The following is a 24,595-nucleotide window of genomic DNA, read 5'->3' as shown; positions in this document are numbered from 1 at the left end:
TTGACAGGATACAGGGGCTACCCACCTAAATAGTCTTGGGAAAGCTTTTTTTGTGAATATTAATGTCATCAAACATGAAAATTTTGACACTATAATAACAATAGGGAGAATGGCAAATCTTTCTCCCTCTTGTTATTATAGTGCATGACAAAAAGACTTATTTAATTCAACTTTTAATAAGTTAAATACTTTAAAGTTAAGATAATAGTTTTTCAAAGTTACACTGGACTTTTTGTTTTTGGTTAGAGCTATTTGTATGCACTTTATTTATTTATTTTTTCTGTTCTATAATTTTATAAATTTATATAAATTTACTCTCAAGTGATCTTGTTAAACTTGAACATAGTAATTGTTTTTTGCAAAGTGCACATATATTTCACCTCCATTTTAACATACTAATTACTTAACTTATAAGGTAATACAGATGAGTTATACAGAATAGTTATTGCTGTCTGAATAAAACTATTTTTCATAACATAATATTACTTGATAATCAAGTTAAATTTTTTTTTGCACATGCCAAATTATATTTTTGATTAAAAAAAAAAAACAGTTTTAAACTTATTTTAAACAATGTTTTTTTTATTTATGTTAAAATTTTATCATATGGGTAGCTTATTAAAAATATAGCTAAATAAAAACCATCAACATATTTAATATTTTTTTACCAATAAGTTTATGCATCAGTTTAATTTGCCTTTCTACCAAAGCCTGTGTGTGTGTGTATGTATGTATGCATAGATATATATATATATATATATATATATATATATATATATATATATATATATATATATATATATATATATATATATATATATATATATATATACACACACATTTATATATACACATATATATATACATACTAGGGTGTCCCAAAAAACAACATTTTTGAAAAATATATACAGAGACCCCATTAATGTGTTCTATCTAATACAAAAACACTAGATTTAAAATTTTTTTGAATAAAAAATATTTTAAGGGGTCCTTCAAGACCTTTGAATATTTATAGGGTCCCAAATAATTTCAAAAAAAAAATTTCTCAAAAATATATCAACCTGGTACTCAAATAAAGCAAAATTATATATAAATTTCAAAAACAATATAGATTTCAAATATAGAATTGTTATTTTTGGTTTTATTACATGAAAAATTACACGTTTTAACAAAAAAATGCTTTTTTAATGTATTTTTATGACAATTTTTATAAATAAGTTAAAATTTTTCCAAATTAAATATTATTTTTGAAATTTTTATATAATTTTGCTTCCTTTGAGTACCAAGTTAACATACTTTTAAAAAACTTTTTTTTTGAAAATATTAGGGACCATTAAATATTCGAGGGTCTTGAGGGACCCCTTAAAATATTTTTTATTCAAAAAATGTGTTTTTGTATTAGATAGAACGCATTAAGGGGGTCTCTGCATATATTTTTCAAAAATGTTGTTTTTTGGGACACCCTAATACATACATATATACACACATATATGCATACATATATATATACACATATATATATGCATACATATATATACATATATATATGCATATGTATACACACATATATATGCATACATATATATACATATATATGCATATATATATGCATATATATACATATATATATGCATATATATATGCATATATATACATATATATACATAAATACATATATAAACATAAATACATACATATATACACACATATATATGCATACGTATATATATGCATATATATACACACATATATATGCATACATATACACACATATATATGCATACGTATATATATGCATATATATATGCATATATATATACATATATATACATAAATACATATATATATACATAAATACATATATATATACATAAATACATACATATATACAAAAATACATATACATACATATATACACACATATATATGCATACGTATATATATGCATATATATGCACACATATATATGCATACATATACACACATATATATGCATACATATACACACATATATGCATACATATATATACATATATATGCATATATATATACATATATATATAAATAAATACATATATATATACATAAATATATATATATATATATATATATATATTATATATATATATATATATATATATATATATATAGGGCTCAATTTAATGGTCAGACATCGCCGCCGCCGGATTGTGTTTGAGATCTGATTTATGGGGGACATCCAACTTCTATTCATTTTTAATGAAAAAACCAACAATGGTTTGTTGCCTCCTCTAACAGGGTCACAAGAATGATCTGAGGGGCAGCAATGTCCGACTGTTAAATTGAGCCCTGTATATATATATATATATATGAATATATATATACACAGTGGTTTACCCTCTGGTTTTTTCCCGATAGCCCCTGCGGGCAACTGAAATAGTTTTTATTTCTCATTTGAGTCGTCCGCTATGATCATCAGTAATCCAGTATAATAGTTTTATGAGAAGCCAAAGAGGTGAAAGCCAAAACGGCAAAGAAACATTTTATAAAAAGAAAAATATTCTATTATTCTCTCTCAATCTTCAATCAAATTTAATTTTAACAAATATTTAAAACATGTTTTTAAATGTTTTAAACATTTTTTATTGTACTAAGACTTGTTTTTTTTCTACTTGTATCATTAATTGCATTTTAATTATGGTTTTTCACGCGCATCTTAATAGTGTTTTTTATTATGTTAATTTTGTTTGACAAAGTTAAAATGAAAATTTATTTTACTAATGAAAAACAAAAAAGATTCAATGTTATTAATGATTAAACTAGCCATTTACAAGATTCAAAATTCAACTATAAGGTTTAAAAAAATGATACATTAGCATATGGAATTGAAAAATGTAATTTTGAAACTCATTTTAAATTAAGAAAAAACGTGCCTCAAAATGCAACAACAACATTTAAAAAAACAGTACAGTCGCACTTCGAAGTATAAAATCGTGTCTGCTTTTTTTTAAGTTTAGTAAAATTATATAACGCACCATAATGTACTCATTATTAAACAAAGTGTATACTACTTTAAAAAGAAATAAAATCTTCAGAGATCAAAATATGGTTTTATTATTAAAAACTTTTTTATAAGTAAAAAACTGATTGGTCGTCCTGCCAGGCTACTAAAAGGCATTTTTTTATTTTTTTATTTTAACTGCCCTTCGAGAAAACGAGTCATTGGGTGCTACCAAACAAACATAAGGATACACCCCTGATATATATTAAATTGTTAGAGCTCGAAATTCGGTCAGCAGAAAAATTTCATACAAAGGGGTTATCATAGTACATAGAAATTAGGTCAGCAATCTTTTGCCAACCTCAGAAACTTTAAGGTCAGCATTTGGCAATTGCTGACCCTAATTCCGATGGCTGTATATTTATGTATGTATTTATATATATATATATATATATATATATATATATATATATATATATATATATATATATATATATATATATGTATGTATAGTATTTACATATGTATATATATATGTATAGTATTTACAGAGAAATATATGTGTGTATATATATATATTTATATACATATATTTCTCTGTATATATATATATATATATATATATATATATATATATATATATATATATATATATATATATATATATATATATATATAAATACATACATAAATATACAGCCATCGGAATTAGGGTCAGCAATTGCCAAATGCTGACCTTAAAGTTTCTGAGGTTGGCAAAAGATTGCTGACCTAATTTCTATGTACTATGATAACCCCTTTGTATGAAATTTTTCTGCTGACCGAATTTCGAGCTCTAACAATTTAATATATATCAGGGGTGTATCCTTATGTTTGTTTGGTAGCACCCAATGACTCGTTTTCTCGAAGGGCAGTTAAAATAAAAAAATAAAAAAATGCCTTTTAGTAGCCTGGCAGGACGACCAATCAGTTTTTTACTTATAAAAAAGTTTTTAATAATAAAACCATATTTTGATCTCTGAAGATTTTATTTCTTTTTAAAGTAGTATACACTTTGTTTAATAATGAGTACATTATGGTGCGTTATATAATTTTACTAAACTTAAAAAAAAGCAGACACGATTTTATACTTCGAAGTGCGACTGTACTGTTTTTTTAAATGTTGTTGTTGCATTTTGAGGCACGTTTTTTCTTAATTTAAAATGAGTTTCAAAATTACATTTTTCAATTCCATATGCTAATGTATCATTTTTTTAAACCTTATAGTTGAATTTTGAATCTTGTGAATGGCTAGTTTAATCATTAATAACATTGAATCTTTTTTGTTTTTCATTAGTAAAATAAATTTTCATTTTAACTTTGTCAAACAAAATTAACATAATAAAAAACACTATTAAGATGCGCGTGAAAAACCATAATTAAAATGCAATTAATGATACAAGTAGAAAAAAAACAAGTCTTAGTACAATAAAAAATGTTTAAAACATTTAAAAACATGTTTTAAATATTTGTTAAAATTAAATTTGATTGAAGATTGAGAGAGAATAATAGAATATTTTTCTTTTTATAAAATGTTTCTTTGCCGTTTTGGCTTTCACCTCTTTGGCTTCTCATAAAACTATTATACTGGATTACTGATGATCATAGCGGACGACTCAAATGAGAAATAAAAACTATTTCAGTTGCCCGCATATATATATAGTAGTAACTGTGTTAATATTTCCAGTAGGTAGAGTGCTTAATACATTGTGTTATAATTGGTAGATCAAATGATATAGTGAAAACTAAATAATTATTAGGATATATTTCAATTACCAGGGGCTATTCTATACCATTTTCGACAGCGGCAACCATGCCGTTCAAAGTAAAAATTAAGGAACTTTTTTACATTTTCAAGGACAAATATTGTTTTTATCGCAGTAAAATCCTATATTTGGGAATATTTTAGCTAAATTTCTCCATTATGTGATGGTGTACCGCTACTTAAACTTTTTTCCTAGAATAGTCCCTGATTACATAACTAGAAGTTTTATTTTAATTTAATTTGTTTTTTTATACTCTATTATATTGTATATGTTTGAATTAATTACACATGTATCCAAAATTGAGATCTAATACATAAGTTGGCGATATAAGCTAATAGCAAAATTTAAAAACTGGCAGATTTTCTCTGCAAAACAAGATTTGTTCGAGGTATTTAGTGAAAATTCTTAATAATTTTGTGAAAATTCTGAAAAAATATCTGTTTTTCTAAATTTGATAATTGGTTTTCGGAATGATTTACCAAAATTTTGCTTTTTATCGAATTCATAAAAAGTACCAAAGCCGAAATTTTGGTATCAGTTAAAATTAAAATTTTGCCTGAAACCGATAAAACAGAATTTCGGTTGATCACTAGTAACAGCAACAAAAAAGTAACAATAAAAATTATATACATAAAATGTTATAGAGTGTCCGCTTTGATGAAATTAAAAGTTTTTCATTAGAAATTTATTTTTGTGGCAGAAGAAGGGTATTTTTACATTGGGCTTACTGAAAAAACTTTCAAAGATAGGTGGTATAAACATATAAACTCTTTTGTATATGAAAGTAAGGCAATCAACACTAAACTTTTGAAATTTGCGTGTAAAATGTAAAAAAAAAAAAAAAGAAGCTTTAGAACCAATACTAAAATGGAATATTCGAGCGAGCCATTTAAATCAGGAGGTAAATTTTGCAATTTATGGTTGACAGAAAAATAGCACATTATTCAGGGTGGCCACTCAAATTTGAAAATGAAATTCCATGACTTTTCTATGACTCTTCATAAACTTTTATGATAAATCACTAACCAGTAAATTATTCAGTACTTGCCATGCGGTATGCATTTGGTATAAAGTTCTGAAACCATATCCAAAAAAAACTTTTTTTCTTTTACTTTTCTGATAATCTATAACTTACACTGCAAAAATATTTTTTTCAAAAAGGACTTAGACTAAAAATCATTTTTAAAAGTTCCATGAATTTTTCATGACTTTCAATTAAAATTTAGGAATTCCATGACTTTTTCCATGATTAAATAAAATTCCATAACATTTTCATGATCAGTGGCCACCCTGTTATTACATCAGACTCACATCGCGAACTTGCAAATACTATTTGATTTTAAAAACTTGACCACGGCTATTAATATTATCTTAACTAAAAAGAAACTTTAAAAACTTTTCGTAAAAAAAGCAAATAAATCTTTGTAAAAAAAAATAACAAAAAATAAAATAACTCAACTAAAATAAATAAAATTTAACGATGAGATTATATAAATTATATTTGAAATAACTTTGAATTGTTAATCTTTACTATTGCTTTTATAATATTATGTGAAGCCCTTTTTAAATAAAGTAACAAGTTACATTTAACAATTGTTTATTAAATGCGCTTAAAATTGTTTAATAAATGCATTTAAAACCTAAAAAAAGATTTTTAATAATTTTTCGCCGGTAATGCAAACAAAAGAAAATATAATTAAATAGTTAGTTTAAAAAGTTAATACAATTTTTTTTTAAATTTAAAGATACTTATAATAAAAAAATTCGTACTTATATATATAAAATATATACTATTCAATAATATTTTTATAAAAAATCATAAACAGTGATTTGTTACTTTAGTTTAATGCATTTCAATAATATAAAAACATCATTAAAAATCAAAGTTATTCAATTTAAACGACTTTCAAAAAAGTTAGTCTTTTTTTTCTTCTCAACAATATCTTTCTACTTTTCAAACGAATTAAATTTAATGAATCTTATATAAAGTTTATTAAAGAGATCATCATTGTTTAAAGTTGTCGCTTATACTTTTTTTTTATGGACAAGAATAGTGTGCGATTGAACACACTATTGCTAACAACGCAAATGATCTTTTTTTGTTGACAACTTTGACCACGAATATTTAGATGTTTTGATGATTTAAACATTTTAGAACTGCTCTGAAAAAAGAAACATCAAGTAAACAGTTTAGCCTAATTGCTAAATTTTTAATTGTGTTTGAAAAAAACATACCTTTTGAAACATTTTATTAAAGTTACACAAAACGCTTTTACAAATTACTTCTAATGATTGTTTAATAAACAAACAAATTTTATTTACAATAACATAGCCTTTTTAAAATAGTAATCTTTTTTTTTATCATTTCATTATCAAGTCAAGGTTAAAAATAGACTTTTAAACAACTCTTTGTAAAAATAGAAACAAAAAAAAAATTAAGCAATTAAATCATTCCATTGCAATGGGGAGATTTTAACTCAACTTATTCATAACTTAAAGTAACTTTACTTTAAAATATGAATAAGGGAGGGGGATAGAACAATCGAAGTTTTTAAAGCATGCAGGGATAGATACAGTAAAGTATAAGCGAGAATTAAAAATACAAGCAAAAACGAGTTTGGGATTATGGGCTAAAGATGATAGCTCTTTTGAGTGGTAACTGTGATAGTATTTGTAGAAGAGAAAGAGATGCAACTTTATGACAATGGGAGAGAGGCTTAAGCTATGCAGATGAGCAGGCACAACTAGCTAACTTAGCAATTCATTGTATATATGAGGTCAGTAGTAGATGACAATCCAAGATGTAAAGAGGACTCAGAGGGTTGCTATTCATCAATATAGGAATTTCAATAGTATTGCGATAGTTTTGTTGGAGTAAAAATTCAATAGCCACTTTGAGCCCCAATTTGTTACAGAAGTGAGACCAGATTCCAGATCATCTGCTGTTCTATGCAGGGATGCGGAGTTCCAAAAGAACTCCAGCTTTATATCTTTATTTTTTCATGGCCTCCGATGTCCAGAAGCTCTAAACATGTTGCAGGCTTGTTTTAAAACGTTTTGCATAGAACTATTTACGTATGTCTTAAGTGATTTTACGTAAGCAGTAAACAATTTTAATTAACTTTTTTATTTAACTTTGAAATTATTTTATGAGCAGTAAGATAAAATAAATAACTAATTTTTAAAAATAAACATTAACTTTTGAATAATGATTATGTAAAAATGTTTGTTACAAAAGTTTAAATGACAATTATGTTAGATATAAGCGCTATTTACTAATGAAAAAAACTCAAATAAAATTAAAAATTAATTTTTATTTGATTGTAATGATTGATTTTATTGCTTCGAAAATGCTAATACTTTAAACACTAAGCTTAAAGCAAAGATCATAACAATATAATCTAATTCTTATAAAAAATATATAATTTAAATCAATTTAAAAAATATATATATTAATTTAGATTTAAAAAACATATTTAAGTTTATTAAAATTAAAGTTAATGCTTGGGTTTAACTTAACTGTCAAATTTATTTATAAAATATTACTATATATCGTTCAATATTTAAATTTTATTTATTCTTTAAAAAAAAATTAGCTAATTTTTAGCATTTATTTTTTTGGTTTTCCTTCCTAAACATTTTTTACTACAAATTAAATTTTAAATAAACAGCTGCATCAAAAATTAAAGCATTTAAGCATCAAAAAGCATCAAAAATTATAGAATCAAAGTTAAATTTTTTATAACGCAAGTTAAATTGCAGCGATTATTTTTTAATAAATGGTATATACAGCCATATAATCTTAACAAATGATGTTTGGAAAAATAATCTTTGCTTTCACAACAAAACCGTTAATAAAATAATAAACCGTTAATAAAATAATAAACACTTAATAAAGTAAATAAATTAAAATAATTTTTTTAATTTGTAACTCGCTAATTTTTTTTTAAATAAAGAATTTGTAGTTGCAAGCTGCAATTAGAAATTTAAGAAATAATTATCTAAAAATTCAAAAACTTAACATATTTTAATTTATTTATGCAAATGTCAAGAAAAGAAAGAAATTTGTTAATATCAAACATTTTTAAAAATATGATATTAAATTTATTTATTAAATATCAAAAAAATAATAATAGAAAATAAACATTCCTTTATAGTAATAATAAAAAAGAAGTCAAATAATATTTAACTCGTTTTGTGGTAATTAATATTATTCCAGTCATTTAAAAAAGTTAATGTCTATAAGAAAATAAAAAAATAAAGCATTTTTAATTTAAAACCAGGCCTGATGTTGGTTGATTAATGATCTTCTATTAGAAAAAAAAAATTATATTTAATGATTTGGAACTTATTTTTTTAAGTTTGGAGTCCTTGCCGCCAATATGCCTAAAGACTCTGGGTTCAAAAATTGATTGCTACTCTGACCTGAAAGTCTTGATTTTTCCCTATTAGTAGTCCATAAGCTTTTTAGTATTTTTAAAGCTCCTGGATACAAAAACTAGGAAGAAGTAAACTTTTTGTGACTTTCAAATCTAGAGTCCTCTTTGGGACTCCGCATCCCTGGTTCTATGCAATCGAAAAGAGAAGACTTTTTGCAAAGACAAGAGTATAAACGGCAACAAATAGAGCCACTTTATATGCAAGGTTATCAGGAAGATCATTAATCTAGATAAGAAACAAACCAGGACCAAAAATAGAACGTTAGGGTACCCCAGAAGTTACTGGAAATCAAGAGTGTTAGCCTTTGACTTAGATAAAGCGGTTAGAAAAATATGATTTGATATACTTACTTTTTCAGGTATTTCCTTATTTTTTAAACTTTTTCCTAGTTTTTTATTAGTGCCCTGAATCTTGTAATACTTGTTTTGCATTAGACTTGTTTTTTTAGGACTTACTTCTTTGAAGTAAGAGCTGACGTGTCTTTTAGAAGACACGTCAGCTCTTACTTCGATTTTAGCGAATTGTACTTTTTATATACATCTGCCTTTGAAGCAAATACAAATTTTAAAGTAATTAACAAATACTTATTCTCTAATGATAACAACAAAGTATTTCCCAAAAAAATATCTCTGAACAACCTTTAATTAGTATTAATTATGCTTATATGAAGGTACATGTTTTAACCTATAAATTTTTTTTAAAAATTCATCTATACCATTAGTAATATCACCAGCCATTTTGTATTTGGTAACAACAACATCGTCTGCAATTGTTAATTCCTCTTCGTCACCACTATCTTTATCAGCCATCTTATTTATAACTATTCAGGTAAGTGAAAAGCAGAACAAGATAGTCTGAAACAATCGTTAAACCACACAACGCTGAAGTGAAAGGACGCTAGTTTGACTTCAATCCACACACGTGAATCGCTAATTGCTGATTCGCAAACGCTAAACTCTAGCTAAGTTAGACGTTAAGCCAAAATAAGTTTTGAATTTTAGGTTTGATAGCGTGGTAGAATTTTAGTTTAAGTTCTAAGCTTTAGCATAATAGCCATGTTTTAAGTTTTGCTTGGTCCGCATGAAGGTCAACACATGCACATTTGATTCGTAACCAATTCTAAAGGTACTTAAACAGATTAATTCTTCATAAACAAAACTAAATATACGTTTGACCGTATTTTGCTCTTTAACTCAATTAAATTTTATATTTTATCAACTAAAGAATGTTTATAAATATTCTATATACAAAAAAAGTTTATTTTTGTTCGTCAATTGTAAAATTATTGTTAAATATATAATGTATTAGAATAATATGATATCACCTGAACCTAACATTTGTTAATATGTGCAAAATATAGGTTAATTTGATATATGAAGTATGGGGAAACGAAAGAAAATTATAAACGATCAAAAAGCTGGTGTTGGAAGTAAACCACACAACACTGGTTCAAAACAACATTATTCTGTTGACGATTTACTCAATCGTGTTAATGAATATATTGAAAGTTTTGAATTTGAATTAGCTGAAAAGTTTTGCAAAAAAGCTTTAGATTTAGAACCACAAAATATATCTGCTTTAGTAACATTTGGAAATATATGCGCAGAACTTGGTGATCTTGATAATGCGAAAACTCATTTTTCTAAAGCTGTGGAATTAGATCCTTTAAATGGACATGTCAAATATCTATATCTGGGCCAACTGAGTGAAGGTAACGAGGCTGTTGAAAACTATAAAAAAGCTATTCAAATAATGAAATCGGAAATAGAAAACCAAAAAAATAGTGCCTCTAATAATATAATTACAAATAAAGATTTATCAAGTGTGTACTGTTCATTAGCTGAAATATACATGACTGACTGTTGCTTGGAAAGTGATGCAGAGACTTTGTGTGAAGAGTATTGCAAACTAGCAATAGAATGTGATGGTGACAATATAGATGCTTTATTGGCTATGAGTAATTTTCTTCTGAGCAAGGAAAATATAGCTGATGCAGAAAATTATATAAAAAGTGCTTATACACTTTGGAAAAAACTAACTGAAGAAGGATATGAGAATATACCAGACACAATTTCTTATGAATCAAGAATTTCGCTTATTAAACTATTGATTGAAATTGGTTCATATGAAAGTGTGTCACATATTACTGATCAGCTTGTTGAAGAAAATGAAGATGATTTAAGAATTTGGTATTACATAGGTTTGTCTAAGTTTTTGCTTAAAGATGGTGACAATCCCCGATTTTACTTAGAAAAAGCATTAGAACTTATAACAAAAACTGGCACAGAAGAAGATACAGATATAAAAAACCACATTCTAGAAATGCTAGAAGATTGTCCTTTAGAAGAATTAGACCCAGTAGATACTTTACAGGAAGAAGATTTAGCTAGTGATGAAGAAAATGAAATACAAATGGAGATGTAAATATTTTTAACATGTGGTGATAATTTTAAATGAAAATTATATTTGTTTAATATCCTTTTAAGTATTTTACATTAAGTCATCCTTAACATCCAACTCTCATTATCTATTGTTTTCTGTGTTGCTTTACTGATTATAAAAAAAGAAATTTTGTTTCAGACTTATTATTTAATAGAAACAAAGATATTTTATTTATTTTTTACAAAAGTTTTGTTTAAAATATACAACTTATTGCATATTATAATTTTTATACACAAAATTATGATTTTCCTCTTTATTAATCCATATCCTTTTACATATATAGTATTTAATTTAGTCATTTACAAATTTAATTAATAATTTATTAAATTTTCAGTGCTTAATGATATTTTAGCTTATTTTTGTCGTTTACTAATTTTCAAAAACTCGATTGCAATATCTTTTGGAATCGACCTTGAAAAAATAATAGAACTTACATGTTTCGAAAAGTTATTTTGAAGCTATTTAAAACAACTACTCTTTTGGTGCCAAATAACTTTACCGCGTGACTTTTAACCAAACCGCTCGCCCCAATTATATACACTACCGCTCACCCTAATTATAATTACCCCGCCCTAACTCCGACTTCGTTATTCTTGTTTTCTTTATTTAAGGTTGGAAGAAAGTCTGGACTAAAACGAGTTTTTAAACTGAAGTGATTTGATAAACGCGAGTTTTAATAAAATTTTTCTCAAATCTTATTTTAATTGGATTATAACTTTATAATTTATAAACTGAAATTTTAAAAAAAAAATACTTACATTGTAACGTTAAAAAAATCCCCTTTCCCCCGTTTATTAGATCTAGACTAAAATTATCAACCCCCCCCCCCACCCCATCCCACTTGTATTAAGGACTCAGGAGTACGAGACTAATTATAGGCTGACGATAAATCTTTTTTTTTTGTTGGTTATTTAAAATTGTCCGAACTAATATTTTTTACAAAACATTATAATTCTAGCGTGGCTTGCGGTCAAATGCGCATTTTCTAACAGCTGTTTTATCATAATTTCAATAGGATTTAATATGTTGATACAAGTTTTATACTTTATTAAGTTAAGAAAAACTCATATTCGACAAATCGAAATTTACTAGGTTGGCGATTTTTAAAGCCTGTTTACACTGAAGGTTGTAGTTTTCATCATTGACTAAAAGAATTATTTTCTAAGGTCGATTTTCACTCATTTTTTTTTAGTTTTGAGATATTAAGTTTTTGCTGACAGCAAGTAAAAGTTAATAAACTTAATAGGCTCCTAATAACTTAATAAGCTAGGAGTGGGTAGGAAAGTTTTCCAAAAATTAATAAACGTCCCCCGCCCTTTCATTAAGGACTCAAGAGTTTTATCATAACTTCAAAAGGATTTAATATGCTTTTTAAAGTTTTACTTTGGTGAGGAACAAACACAAAGCTCAAATCTAGGATAACGAGATTTTATTTTTTAAATCGACGATTAATTCCTAGGCAGGGTGAATAAAAATAAGCAATTGCTTTTACTCAGTAATTGGTCAGCTTTGCGCGAAGAAAAACTTAAGCAGTTTTGCTCAAATTTTTATTCACGTAAAGTTGAGCAATTTACTCAGTAATTGCTCAACTGTACGTGAATAACTTTAGCAAAATTGTTAAAGGTTTTATTCACGAAAGCTGACCAATTACTGAGTAAAAGCAATTGCTCATTTTTATTCGCCCGGTCTCCTAATTACATTAAAAAATATATATTTTTTTTTCGGTTACTGATATATTTTCTAATTTTTAAATACATTGATTATTTATTTTCTGGACCGCATTTACAGATTTATATATTTATTTTTTATATAAATGCAACAGATTAATAAATTTATTTATATATATTTTTATATTTATATATATATTTTTATATTTATATATATATATATATTTTGAAAGTTGAGAAATATTACACTCGAAATACTGGAAATGTTAATTTGCAAACTCCCCTTTTTAATACTGTCAAATATGGCAAGCCATAAAACATTAATGTTTTTCTCACTGGAACCAATTATTACCATTATTAAAAAAAGACTAACTAAATACCCTTTTATTACCAACACCCTTCTTCTCAATCGAAACTAAATTAAGAAATTTTTATTTGAGTATATAACTAATGAGTATTAATTTTATTTTTTATTATTGTTGCTTTAATATATTATTGTATTAATAAAACTATTATTATTTTTAATTTATAGATTCCTTATTAATATTATAATTATTATTTGTAATGTTTTTTATTCATATTAAAATTGTTTTTATTGTTATTACTATTATTAAGCGTATAATTAAAGCAGCCATAACACATCGGTTAGCATATGATAAATATAACAAAAGTTATAACTAATGATAAAAACAATGGAAAAAATAATTATAGTAAATTTTATAACAATCACAGTAGTTATAAAAATAAACATAATTATAGCAAAACTTATAACAATAACTATAAAACTATTATTACAATGGAATCGCTATCATTTTCATAATTAATAATATTAATAAGGAATCTATAACAAAAATGTTTTAACGATTATAATAATAATAGCAATAAAGTTTAAAAAATATATATAAATTAAAAATAATAATAGTTTTATTAATACAGTAATATATTAAAGCAATAATAATAAAAAATAAAATTAATTCTCATTAGTTATATACTCAAATAAAAATTTCTTAATTTAGTTTCGATTGAGAAGAAGGGTGTTGGTAATAAAAGGGTATTTAGTTAGTCTTTTTTTAATAATGGTAATAATTGGTTCCAGTGAGAAAAACATTAATGTTTTATGGCTTGCCATATTTGACAGTATTAAAAAGGGGAGTTTGCAAATTAACATTTCCAGTATTTCGAGTGTAATATTTCTCAACTTTCAAAAAAAAATATATATATAAATATAAAAATATATATAAATATAAAAATATATATAAATAAATTTACAAGCAACTTGTATTTTTTATTTCCGTCTAGCAACTTTTTTTTTCTATTATGGCTCAGAATAATAAAAAAACGGCAAAAACTCAACAAAATTTGACAAACATTGCAAATAACGTTCTCTACCCCAAAATTTACCAAAAATTTTTATTGACCATAATGAAATAAAGATAGATTCTGTAACTAAATACCTGGGGGTTTTCATTGACGAGAATATCACATGGAAACGTCTGCTCGAAAGTTTCAAAAAGTATTGGAATTCTATATAAGGCGCGTACTCATTTAGATAAAAATAATTTAACTAAACTTTATTATTCTTTTATTCATAGTTATATAAGCTATGGAATTATTGCCTGGGGTAGTACTGATCAAAGCAAGTTACAATGTCTCCATCGCCGTCAGAAACATGCGATCCGTGTAATTAATTTTGCGGATCGGTTCTCAAATTTCTCAATATTTTTCAATCAAATGAAAATCCTCGATATTTATAAACTAAACGTATATAAAAATTTATCTTTTGTTTATATGTGAAAGTATGATTTATCTTCTTTAATTTTTAAAGACCTTTTCTTTTGAAACCTTTAAGCAAGTTTAACATGAGGAATAATAACTATTTAAATGAATCACTCTGTCGAACAAAATTCAATCAATTCTATATCACTTATCGTGCAGCTCATCTCTGGAACAGAATTATTTTGCCTAACTTCGGCTTACCCCTAACTTATTCTGTTTTTAAAATTAAATTAAAAAATCTTATTTTCTCTATTGAAAATATCTTAGAATATTTTTAATTTGTCTTATGATATATAATAATTTTGAAATGTATGTTCAATCTTTGTTTTATGCATTTTATATATTTTGTTGCCAATTTGTTTTTATTTATCTAAGTGCTATTTTAATATTTTTATGTTAATTTTTTACGCTCTCTTATTGTAAAAAGGCGTTTTTATAATACTTTACGTACTCTGTTTTGTAAAAGGCTTCTGACGATAAGATCATTTGATCTTCTTTTAGAAGCCTTGTTTGTATTTGAAAAAAAAAAATGTAATTTATATATATTACGTCAAATGTAAACAAAAACTTACGGAAAAAATAAAATAAAATAAATAAATAAATATGTTATATGTTGAAGTAATAGTTTTTTGGGTCAAAAAATTTTAATTTGTTAATAAAAATATATTTCATGCGCAGCTTTGACGCGTACAATGCGTGAACACACTTTTAAGCTCGTTACGTTTGACTAGACGCGTAAAAATTAATTTAAGTTAAGTTTTAATTTAAAACTTCAAGCCAAAACAAACTATTTTAATACATTACTCTATTTGTATAACAATGTTTTTTAAAGTATGTTGATACATTAGAAAAATAACTTATACTTTTTATTTATATATATATTTTTTGATTTTTATTTAGGTGCCCAAAGAAGTCCTTACGGTCTTATCACAGAGCACCGCGGATGAAAATTTAATCGGTAGTTCACGTCTCTTTCCAAGCCGATGTCACAAAACTTGCCCAGATATGGGGTTTGAACCAGGGATCCTCTGCTTCTGAGGCAAGTGAGCTATCACTGCGGTACGGCTGCTATTGCAATCGTATTAACAACTTCACATGGTAATGGTTTATATTTCGTATGTTTCCTAAAAGATATTGTTGATACTTTTTTTTATTTGTAGAATCGCCTCTGTATGTATGTTTGTGTTGTGTCCAAACCTCTAGCTCGGTGTTTACTCACCCTTAAGTTACTTTATGTATGTTTGTGTTTTGTCTGAACCTCTGGCGAGGTTGGTTCACCCGTAGGTTACTTTATATATGTATGTTTTGTGTTCTGTCTAAACCTCTGGCGCGGTGTTCACTTACCCGTAAGTTACTTTATGTATTTTTGTGTTCTGTTTAAATCTCTGATCCAGTGTGAGCTCACTAACTTACTAATGACTCCAACTTTAAAATCTGTGCTCACCTTAGTCTCTAGTATTTTGTTAGATGTAATGTTCCTTCTAATGCATTTCTAAAATGTCTTTTTTAATGTTATAAAATAATGTTTACAAGACGTAACTCCTTTTAACTACTCCAGGTCAGGTCAGGTTCAGGATCCTCACGATCATCCTGCTACTAGTATCATTTAGCTCAGTTGTACCTGCACCATATCCTGCTGCCTTGTAGTGTTTGCTTATTTAGGCAAAGGGTAGGAGAAACAAACTCCGACTTTAGGAAAATTCCCTTCCTAAGGGCTCTTGATTGAGTAAACGCTAGAGATGGTGTCTTGATAAAAATACTAATCTTGGGCAAATGTTAGCTGAATCCAGTTAAAATTCTAATGCCTTGCGGCTCTTGTTTGAGATAAGGTTAGAGATAGTGTCTTGATAAAAATACTCACCTTTGACTAATGTTAACTGCATCCATCTATTGTCTTGCAGAAGCCTTTCTGGGCAAAGACTTAAGGAGTAAGAAGAAGAGTTCTGCTGACCAGTCTCAAACCTCTTCTTAATCTATTAGGTTGGCGTAGATGTAAACATGTGTTACATTGTTTCTTGATTAGGATGCTAAATGCTGGATCTTCTTGACTCTACCCATAAGTTTTTGCTTATGCCTCTTTGATATAGGCTATGCAACTCTTCCTGTTATCTCCTAACAAGGGTACAGCTTTAAAACTCAGTTTAATGGTTCTGAGGCCGGGTGGTATTAAGGTTTCTCGAACTCTGTGGTAGCTCTCAGACAGACTAATTCCATCAACAGCTATAAAGTATCAGAGTATCAACAGTGCCGTGTTGCGCATGGATCGTATCCCTGGTAATACTTTTGGTGTGTATTATCAAGGTCACATAAGCTTATGTGGCCTTGATTTGATCCCGTTAATTAACTTGTAAGTTAAAACTCTAAGTAAATTAACGGGACTGAGACAACTGCGTAGCTAACTGCTTAGGAGGCCATGCTTTATTTATGAATGAGTCAAGTTCTCTTAAAACTTAAACCATGCCAAAAGTAACCCAATATTAAACTTAAAAAACCATTACCCCCACCTAACTTTTTAAATAAATCTTTTAGAAATATTCGTAGTCTGCGAAGCAACCTTCTATCAGTTGAATCTTACCTCTTGCAAAATTCACCAAACTTGCTTGCTCTTATTGAGACTTTGAAATCAGTTTTGAATCCATTGAACATTATTTTATGTGATTCCGCTTAGCACCTCTTCACTTTATCACCTTTCTCATTGTTCTTTATCGTTTTTCTTTTTCCCAACACTGCAATCTTTTAGATGTAATTTCTGATCAAACTGACCAGAGCCTCTGACCCTAGCTTGTGTTCAGTTTCTCCTTTTTCTCCCTGAGATAGTTCTGACCATGCAATGATTTCTATAAATCTCTCATCTTGTACTTCTTTGGACTATCATTGCACTACTTACTACTACCCTAAAGCTGATTCGGATTCTTTTCGTGATTTTATTCGTGACGGTCCTTGGGCTAATGTCTTTTCCCTCTCAGCTCAAAAATGCGCCTCTTACATAACTCTGTATTCAGGCAGGAGTGAAAGCTTTTATTTCGTCTCGTCGGTTTCAAGTCAAGCCTCATTCGATTCCATGGATTTTATCCTCTTGTGCAGCTTTTATATCTAGTCGTGATCATTTTTTTAAAAAGAATAACTCTCTTGAGAAGACACGGCTATTTATTATTTCAAGAAATTGATGTATAGAAGCGCTGTCAGATGGTAAGCTCCGTTATTCTCAATTTATTAAATCCCGTATCTCATCTCAGAAGTTAGGCTCGGGAGACTATTTGAAAATCTTCAAAAGCGTCACTAACAAGGGTAGGTCTAACATTCCTTCCAAGTCCTCTCCCAAGAATAAGGCTAAACTATTTGCAAAGAACTTTTCTTCTAATTCGACTCGTGAATCTTATGACCATTCTTTTCCTTTAATTCCAATTAAACAGGTAAAACCATTGTTACCCATAGGCAAACCCGTTGCTAAAGTCATATCTCAATTAAACTCTTTTACAGCTTGTAATTCAGACAGCATTTCTGATTCCATTCTCTACCTCTAAAAATCTCTTATTTATGTCTGTATGGCTTACTGTTGTCATATTTGAGCTAGTTCTTCTAATGATGCTTTTTCTCTTCTAGGTAAGGTCTAGTAAACGCATTGTAAACGTAGTTGGACCAACTCTATCTGTCAAGCTTGAGCCCCTCTCTCTCATCGCCGTAAAGTTCATCTTTTCTTCTTTCCTAAAAATTATTAACATGGTCCCTGCTCAAAGAAATTATCATTTCTTATTCCATCAACTAAAACTCATTTTTGCTTGACTCTTCATTTTAAACACGTTTATTTACAAGTGTTACAAGTGAAATACAACGCAATATAGTAAAGGTTAACAACAACTTAAAAGTATAGAAGCTTTTTAACAAAAAATTTAATTAAATTGATTCAAATTGCAACAAAAGAGATGTAGTGTCAATAATTATTTTTAAGATAACTTATGTATGTATTTATTTTAAAAAAGGTATTTTAAATCAAAGTCTTTTTGTAATAAAAGACTCTTAAATTCTTTCCTGAGCTGTTCCATTGAGATGCTTTGAACATTATTCTTTTTTGTAATAAACTTTTAAAAATGTTTTCATATAAACGGTCCACGGTATTGAATTTGATATGAGCTTAATTTTAAATTAGTTCTTTGAACAACAAAGTTATTAATTGAAAATTGAGTAAAATATTCGTGTGAAATTTCACTAAAGTACGACTTAAATACAATCGGAGAAATTTCCTGTTTTGCTTTAAACATGAATTGTAGAACTTGGTGTATATTTTCTTTACAAACACTTAAGACACAAGTTTCCATAAAACAGGTTTGCAATGAAAGGCTCTGTGTGTACTGAATACAATCCTGCATGCGTGTTTTTATTTACTACAAAGCTTTTTTAATTTCCCATAATTTGTACTACCCCATACAATATTGCAGTAGGAGATAAAACTATGAATAAATAAAATGTATATTTTTCAAGGATGCAGTGTTAAGAAACTGTTTAGTTTTATATGATATGCAAATATTTCTTGAGATTTTATTTTCAATATATTTTATATGTGGTTTCCATGACAAATTTTCATCTAGTATTATTCCTTGAAAATTAGCGATTGTTTCCCTTTTTTATAAATGTTTTATTGATTAGGAGATTGGATAATTTTAGTGGAGCATTGTCACACTAGGTTTGTAGAATAAAATAAATTTAGTTTTTTCTACATTCAATGAAAGTCTGTTACTTGTAAACCGCTCGTTTATTTTCAGTTGTCACAAACATATATATAATGGGTATTAGATACGTGCTTAAATTAGCTTGAGATTTTTTAAAAAAATATATAACTTTGGTCTTGAGCACAAACTTCAAATACTTATTTGATAACATTTATGCAAAACGCTTTTATACGTTTTATGAAAGATTTTATGACGCAAAAACGGCAAACCTCGTATTAAAGTACCTACTAATGACGTATTTTTCGTCTTCGATATACTTATCATTATCTGTTTGTAACTCACTACTATTCTTTCCTAATTCAAGTCTAGATTGCGAGAAAAACACACTAACAACATCCATAAAATGTTTTGTGAGGCACTGGTGATGTATTGGTACTAGACTAGTTTAACAAAAAAATTTTAAATAGTTCAGTGGCTAGGCATTTACATTTTGTTAATTGATGAAAAAAATGTCTTTTAAAATTTTAAAGCATAATTCCAATATTTAGTAACAACTCAATTTCGCTCAAACTTCACTTTTCAACGGGTTCCCAATATTTTAAAAAAAGTCCTTTTAAAAGTAGGCAATCATGGTGCTCATAACAAAATGAAATAATATAAAAATTTAAAAAATAATAATCTTTTTTATGAGAAAATATTTAAAAAAAATTTTTTTATTAAAAACTTGTAAGAATGGACTTTTTTTATATTTAGTTAAAAAAAACTGTTGTTTTTACGCAATTCAAATCTAAAATAATAATTGTAGTATGAAATGAAAAGGTTTTTTTTTTTTTTTTTGTGAAACTTTTTATATAATTTCGGTACTTTTAAGACCCAATATGAATTTGAAAAACTTTTTTTTACAAAATGTTAAGGATCTGTTTAGTAAAAGTTAGTTGTGCTGTCTCTAAGACACAATATTTAAGCATGAAATTTTGAACTAATTATCCTGACCACATCAAATCAAAGGGTAGACCTAAAATAAAAGTATAGAATTGCAACTTTTTTTTATTTATTTAATTTTAAACGCACTCATGGCGTTAAAAACGTGATAAGTTTAAAACGGTTGATGATATAGAAAGATCTTCTTTTTTTTAATTTTTTGGTTCTTTAATCTTTACAAATTCGTAATATATAATAGAATCTTTACAGTGTAAGTAAAATTTAAAAAAAAAATCACAAAGTTACGTTATACAAAATATATATAAAGTAAAACTGTAAAGTATTAGAAATTACTTCAAAGAACGCGGAAAACTTGCAGAAGACTTGTCTTCTGCAGGTCTTGTCATCAAGAAACAGCTATGCGTTACTAATATTTTTGGATACTTCAATTTAAAATAATTTTAAATTAAAAAAAAAAAAGTTATCAGTTTCGGCAGAATGAAAATAAAAATCCAAATTGCAAAAAATAAAGAATGCAGGCAAATCGCGAGGTTAGATTTATTTTGTTCTAACTCCATGTTTTTCCGAACTGAGAAAATCAAATTCAAAGTTTTAAAAGGACCTGTAGACCACTTAAACATAAAAGACGTAAACAAATTAGATTCATATTAATTTCCCATACTTGCTACCACAGTTTAAAAGTAAATACTTCAAAAGATATAATGTGCAGGTATCTGAATTACCACACTCTGATTTGGAGATAGAACAATATAATACACACTTATTTTATAAAATACAATATTATTTTGTTCTATCTCCATTTTTTATATAAAAATATAATACAAATTAGTATTTTGTATATATATATATTGTATATATTGTAGCAAGGTAAAGAACTGTTTGGCATATCTCTGTTTTATTGGAATAAAATCTTACTTTAACTAGTAAAAAAACTTTATAAATGCAATATTTATAAAGTTTAATTATCTAAAGCATGTACCGAGATTTTTACAAAAAAAATAAAACTTTGGTTGAAATAAGCTCCAAGAACATATTATCCAAAATACATTTCACAGTGAAATGAATTTCAAAGATTAATTTCAGCAAGGTAAGCACATCTGCTTAATTCATTAAAAACAACAATTTCAATAAGAAGCCCATTTAACACCATAACATAAACATAAAACATAAATATTTTGACATTAAAATAAATTATTTTAAAATACTATTATAAAATGTTTTGTCTACAGCAGACATATACTTGAACATATTTTGAAGGTCCTTAGCTTTATCATTAGAAATATGAGCACACTGGTTTAAGACAGAAGCCATTGGTACAACTGCAAGAGGTCTTGCCACAGCTAATGAAGATTGTGGATTGTTAGGAAGAAGTAAGTTTACGGTCTTTTTCACGTTCTGCTCGATTTTCATTCTTCAACATTACATGTTTGGAAAATTTTTGGGTTTGCTCCTCAGTTGGATTTACTACATTATGGTATTCATATCATGTATCACATAAATCAGTTTTTGGCTTTTAAAATTCGATGTTAAAGTCATGCTCAAATATGAATCTATACATATGCTTCTTAACAGGGGCAATATTCTTTTCTTTGCAATAGGTAGAGTAAAGTTCATACATTTTATTAAGATTTAAAAAAGCTTCAAAATATTCTTTTTTTGTTCTTTTACGACAGTAGTGTGATGGTACACGTGGAAATTCATTGATATGATCTTTACCACTTTGTTTTGATCTTTGATCAACAACCTTTTTTGTGTGTTTCCCCCATTTTGAAAAAGCTGGGCTTCCAGTAGCATCATTCTTGTTTTCATGATGATAATAAACTCTTCTACTACTTATATTTAAAGTAGTGAGGTAAAATTCTTTACAAACTCGAGTTTGCAAATCACCAACAAAAAAGCTGTAATAAAATGAATATGTTTTTCGCGAATTTTCATTGATGGTTCGATGACGTTTCTTCTGGAGTTGTTCAGTAGTTCTACTGTAGAAATGCTTTTTTTGGGTATCATCCATAGACCAAAAATCAGAAAATATATGTGCTCGTTCTTCATCACTGATATGTTGTCTACATTTAAATTTACAAGAACTTAAACAGTCTTTTCTTGTGGTTACAGACTTGCATGGAACATTTTCTCCTTTTCTATTTTTATAAGCTTGACCAGATTGTCTCAACTGCTTTCTCACATTCTGTATCCAAGTTTTAGGTGCTGACTTTCGTTTCCTAGTTTGGCCTCCATGTGGGGGCAGACGACTAGCTGATGCTATTACAAGTGCACCATTAGGATATCCAAGAACAGTCAGATCAGTTTCTAAAAAAAAATATATATATATACATAATAATAAATAAATAACAATAATACCCAAACCATGAACAATATATATATAAGAAAATTCAATTGTAATAACTATGATTTATGAAAAAAAAAACATTATATATATACATATATATACATATATATATGTATATATATGTATATATATGTATATATATATATATATATATATATATATATATATATACATATATATATATATATATATATATATATATATATATATATATATATATACATATATATATATATATATATACTATATATATATATATATATATATATATATATATATATATATATATATATATATATATATATATATATATATATATATATATATATATATATATATACACATTTTACCTTCAACGTTTTGTTGTAATTTTTCAACAAAAAAATCTACCGCGGCTGCCATTTTGATTTTAACGACTTTCAAATATAAAACAGATAAAACGGAGATAGCACATTATAATTTTAATTTATAAACTGCATTAAGGAGGTGGAACAAAGTGCAATGTCAGGTATATTAAGAAATAATTTATTTTTTACTGATTTGGTAGTAAAAAATAAATATTTTAACTATAAAAAGAAAAAAAATTTATCTAACTCAAATTTTTTGATTTGGGGAGATAGAACAAAATAATTCTAACCTCGCGAAATGCAGATCTTCGAAATCAGCTGAGAAAATTATTGAAAGTTAATAGTGGCCTATTTAGAATCTTTATAGTGCCACTAAAGATTATTGTGTGCAAATAGGTAGTACAAGCAAAATTATTACTGATACTCGGTGTAGTTAAGACGATTTACAAATTATTCGAATTCTTTTATTTGGAATTAGTATGGTTTTTTCAGCGTATTATGTCCAAACAAGAGCTTTAGATGGCATTTTTTTGTTGCTTCAGGTTTTTTTTAATATTTAAAAAAACTTTTCTTTTTTATATGTAATTTTCAAAACCTTTTACTACCCGTAATAGTAAATCTAAAGAACATCATTTTGCAGTCTTTAAATCAATTCCGCTCATCGGAATTGATTTAAAGTTTACTATTGATCTTAGTTCTAATGGGTTCTGACGTATATTAACTACATATAGTTATCAAAACACAAAACATTTTTATCAATTTTCATGAAAAATACTACAATTCCGATCAAGAAAGAGCTTATAATTAAGAAATTTGCCAATAACCGATCAAAACAGATCATATTATTAAGGTGGTACCCGACTAAAAAGCGCTTTTTCAGTGTAAAATTGAAATAAAACCAAATACTATTATTTTTCTGATAAGAAATTTATAAAAAATAATATTTGAAATAAAAAATTTTTTTTTCAACTTTTTTGACATCCATAATGGCAGATAAACTGCCTGAAAAATGCCTAAAATTGAATAACTTTGTGACGTAATATCCTCCGTTATATAAATTTTCTCTGGTTCAAACTTTGTGAATGATGCATTGTTATGTTTTATTCCGGCTGTCAGATGGATTTTTAATTTAACGACTTGATTTAAATTTTTTACAAATTATTGAAAACATGCTTGAAATTC

The 24,595-nt window shown here is 26.8% G+C and overlaps 2 protein-coding genes across 3 annotated transcripts in view; one reads left to right on the top strand and one right to left on the bottom strand.

Annotated features, from left to right (window-relative positions):
* Positions 1 to 24,595, bottom strand: part of LOC100204981 (proliferation-associated protein 2G4) — a 122,131-nt gene that overhangs the window by 23,267 nt on the left and 74,269 nt on the right. The window contains exon 1 of one of the 2 annotated variants that reach the window (XM_065799585.1): positions 9,941 to 10,200. The exons of the other annotated variant lie outside the window; for it this stretch is intronic. Within the exon in view, the coding sequence (XP_065655657.1) occupies positions 9,941 to 10,034 (94 nt within the window). The 5' untranslated portion in view covers positions 10,035 to 10,200. Of the gene's footprint in view, positions 1 to 9,940; positions 10,201 to 24,595 lie in introns of those variants that run through there. 2 annotated transcript variants of the gene reach the window in all.
* LOC105846942 (uncharacterized) lies at positions 10,250 to 11,699 on the top strand. Its single transcript, XM_065799590.1, has 2 exons — positions 10,250 to 10,350; positions 10,586 to 11,699. Exon 2 carries the CDS (start codon positions 10,606 to 10,608, stop codon positions 11,647 to 11,649), a length of 1,044 nt encoding a protein of 347 aa, XP_065655662.1. The 5' UTR covers positions 10,250 to 10,350; positions 10,586 to 10,605; the 3' UTR covers positions 11,650 to 11,699.

This window comes from Hydra vulgaris, chromosome 06, assembly GCF_038396675.1.
Source record: "Hydra vulgaris chromosome 06, alternate assembly HydraT2T_AEP".
In the NCBI taxonomy this organism is placed as follows: Eukaryota; Metazoa; Cnidaria; class Hydrozoa; order Anthoathecata; family Hydridae; genus Hydra; species Hydra vulgaris.
Note: the sequence above shows the minus strand (reverse complement) of the source record. Positions and strands in the feature narration are given on the sequence as shown.

Excerpts from the sequence above, each read along its gene's own strand:
- LOC105846942 (XM_065799590.1), top strand. The coding sequence starts at position 10,606 with ATGGGGAAACGAAAGAAAATTATAAACGATCAAAAAGCTGGTGTTGGA.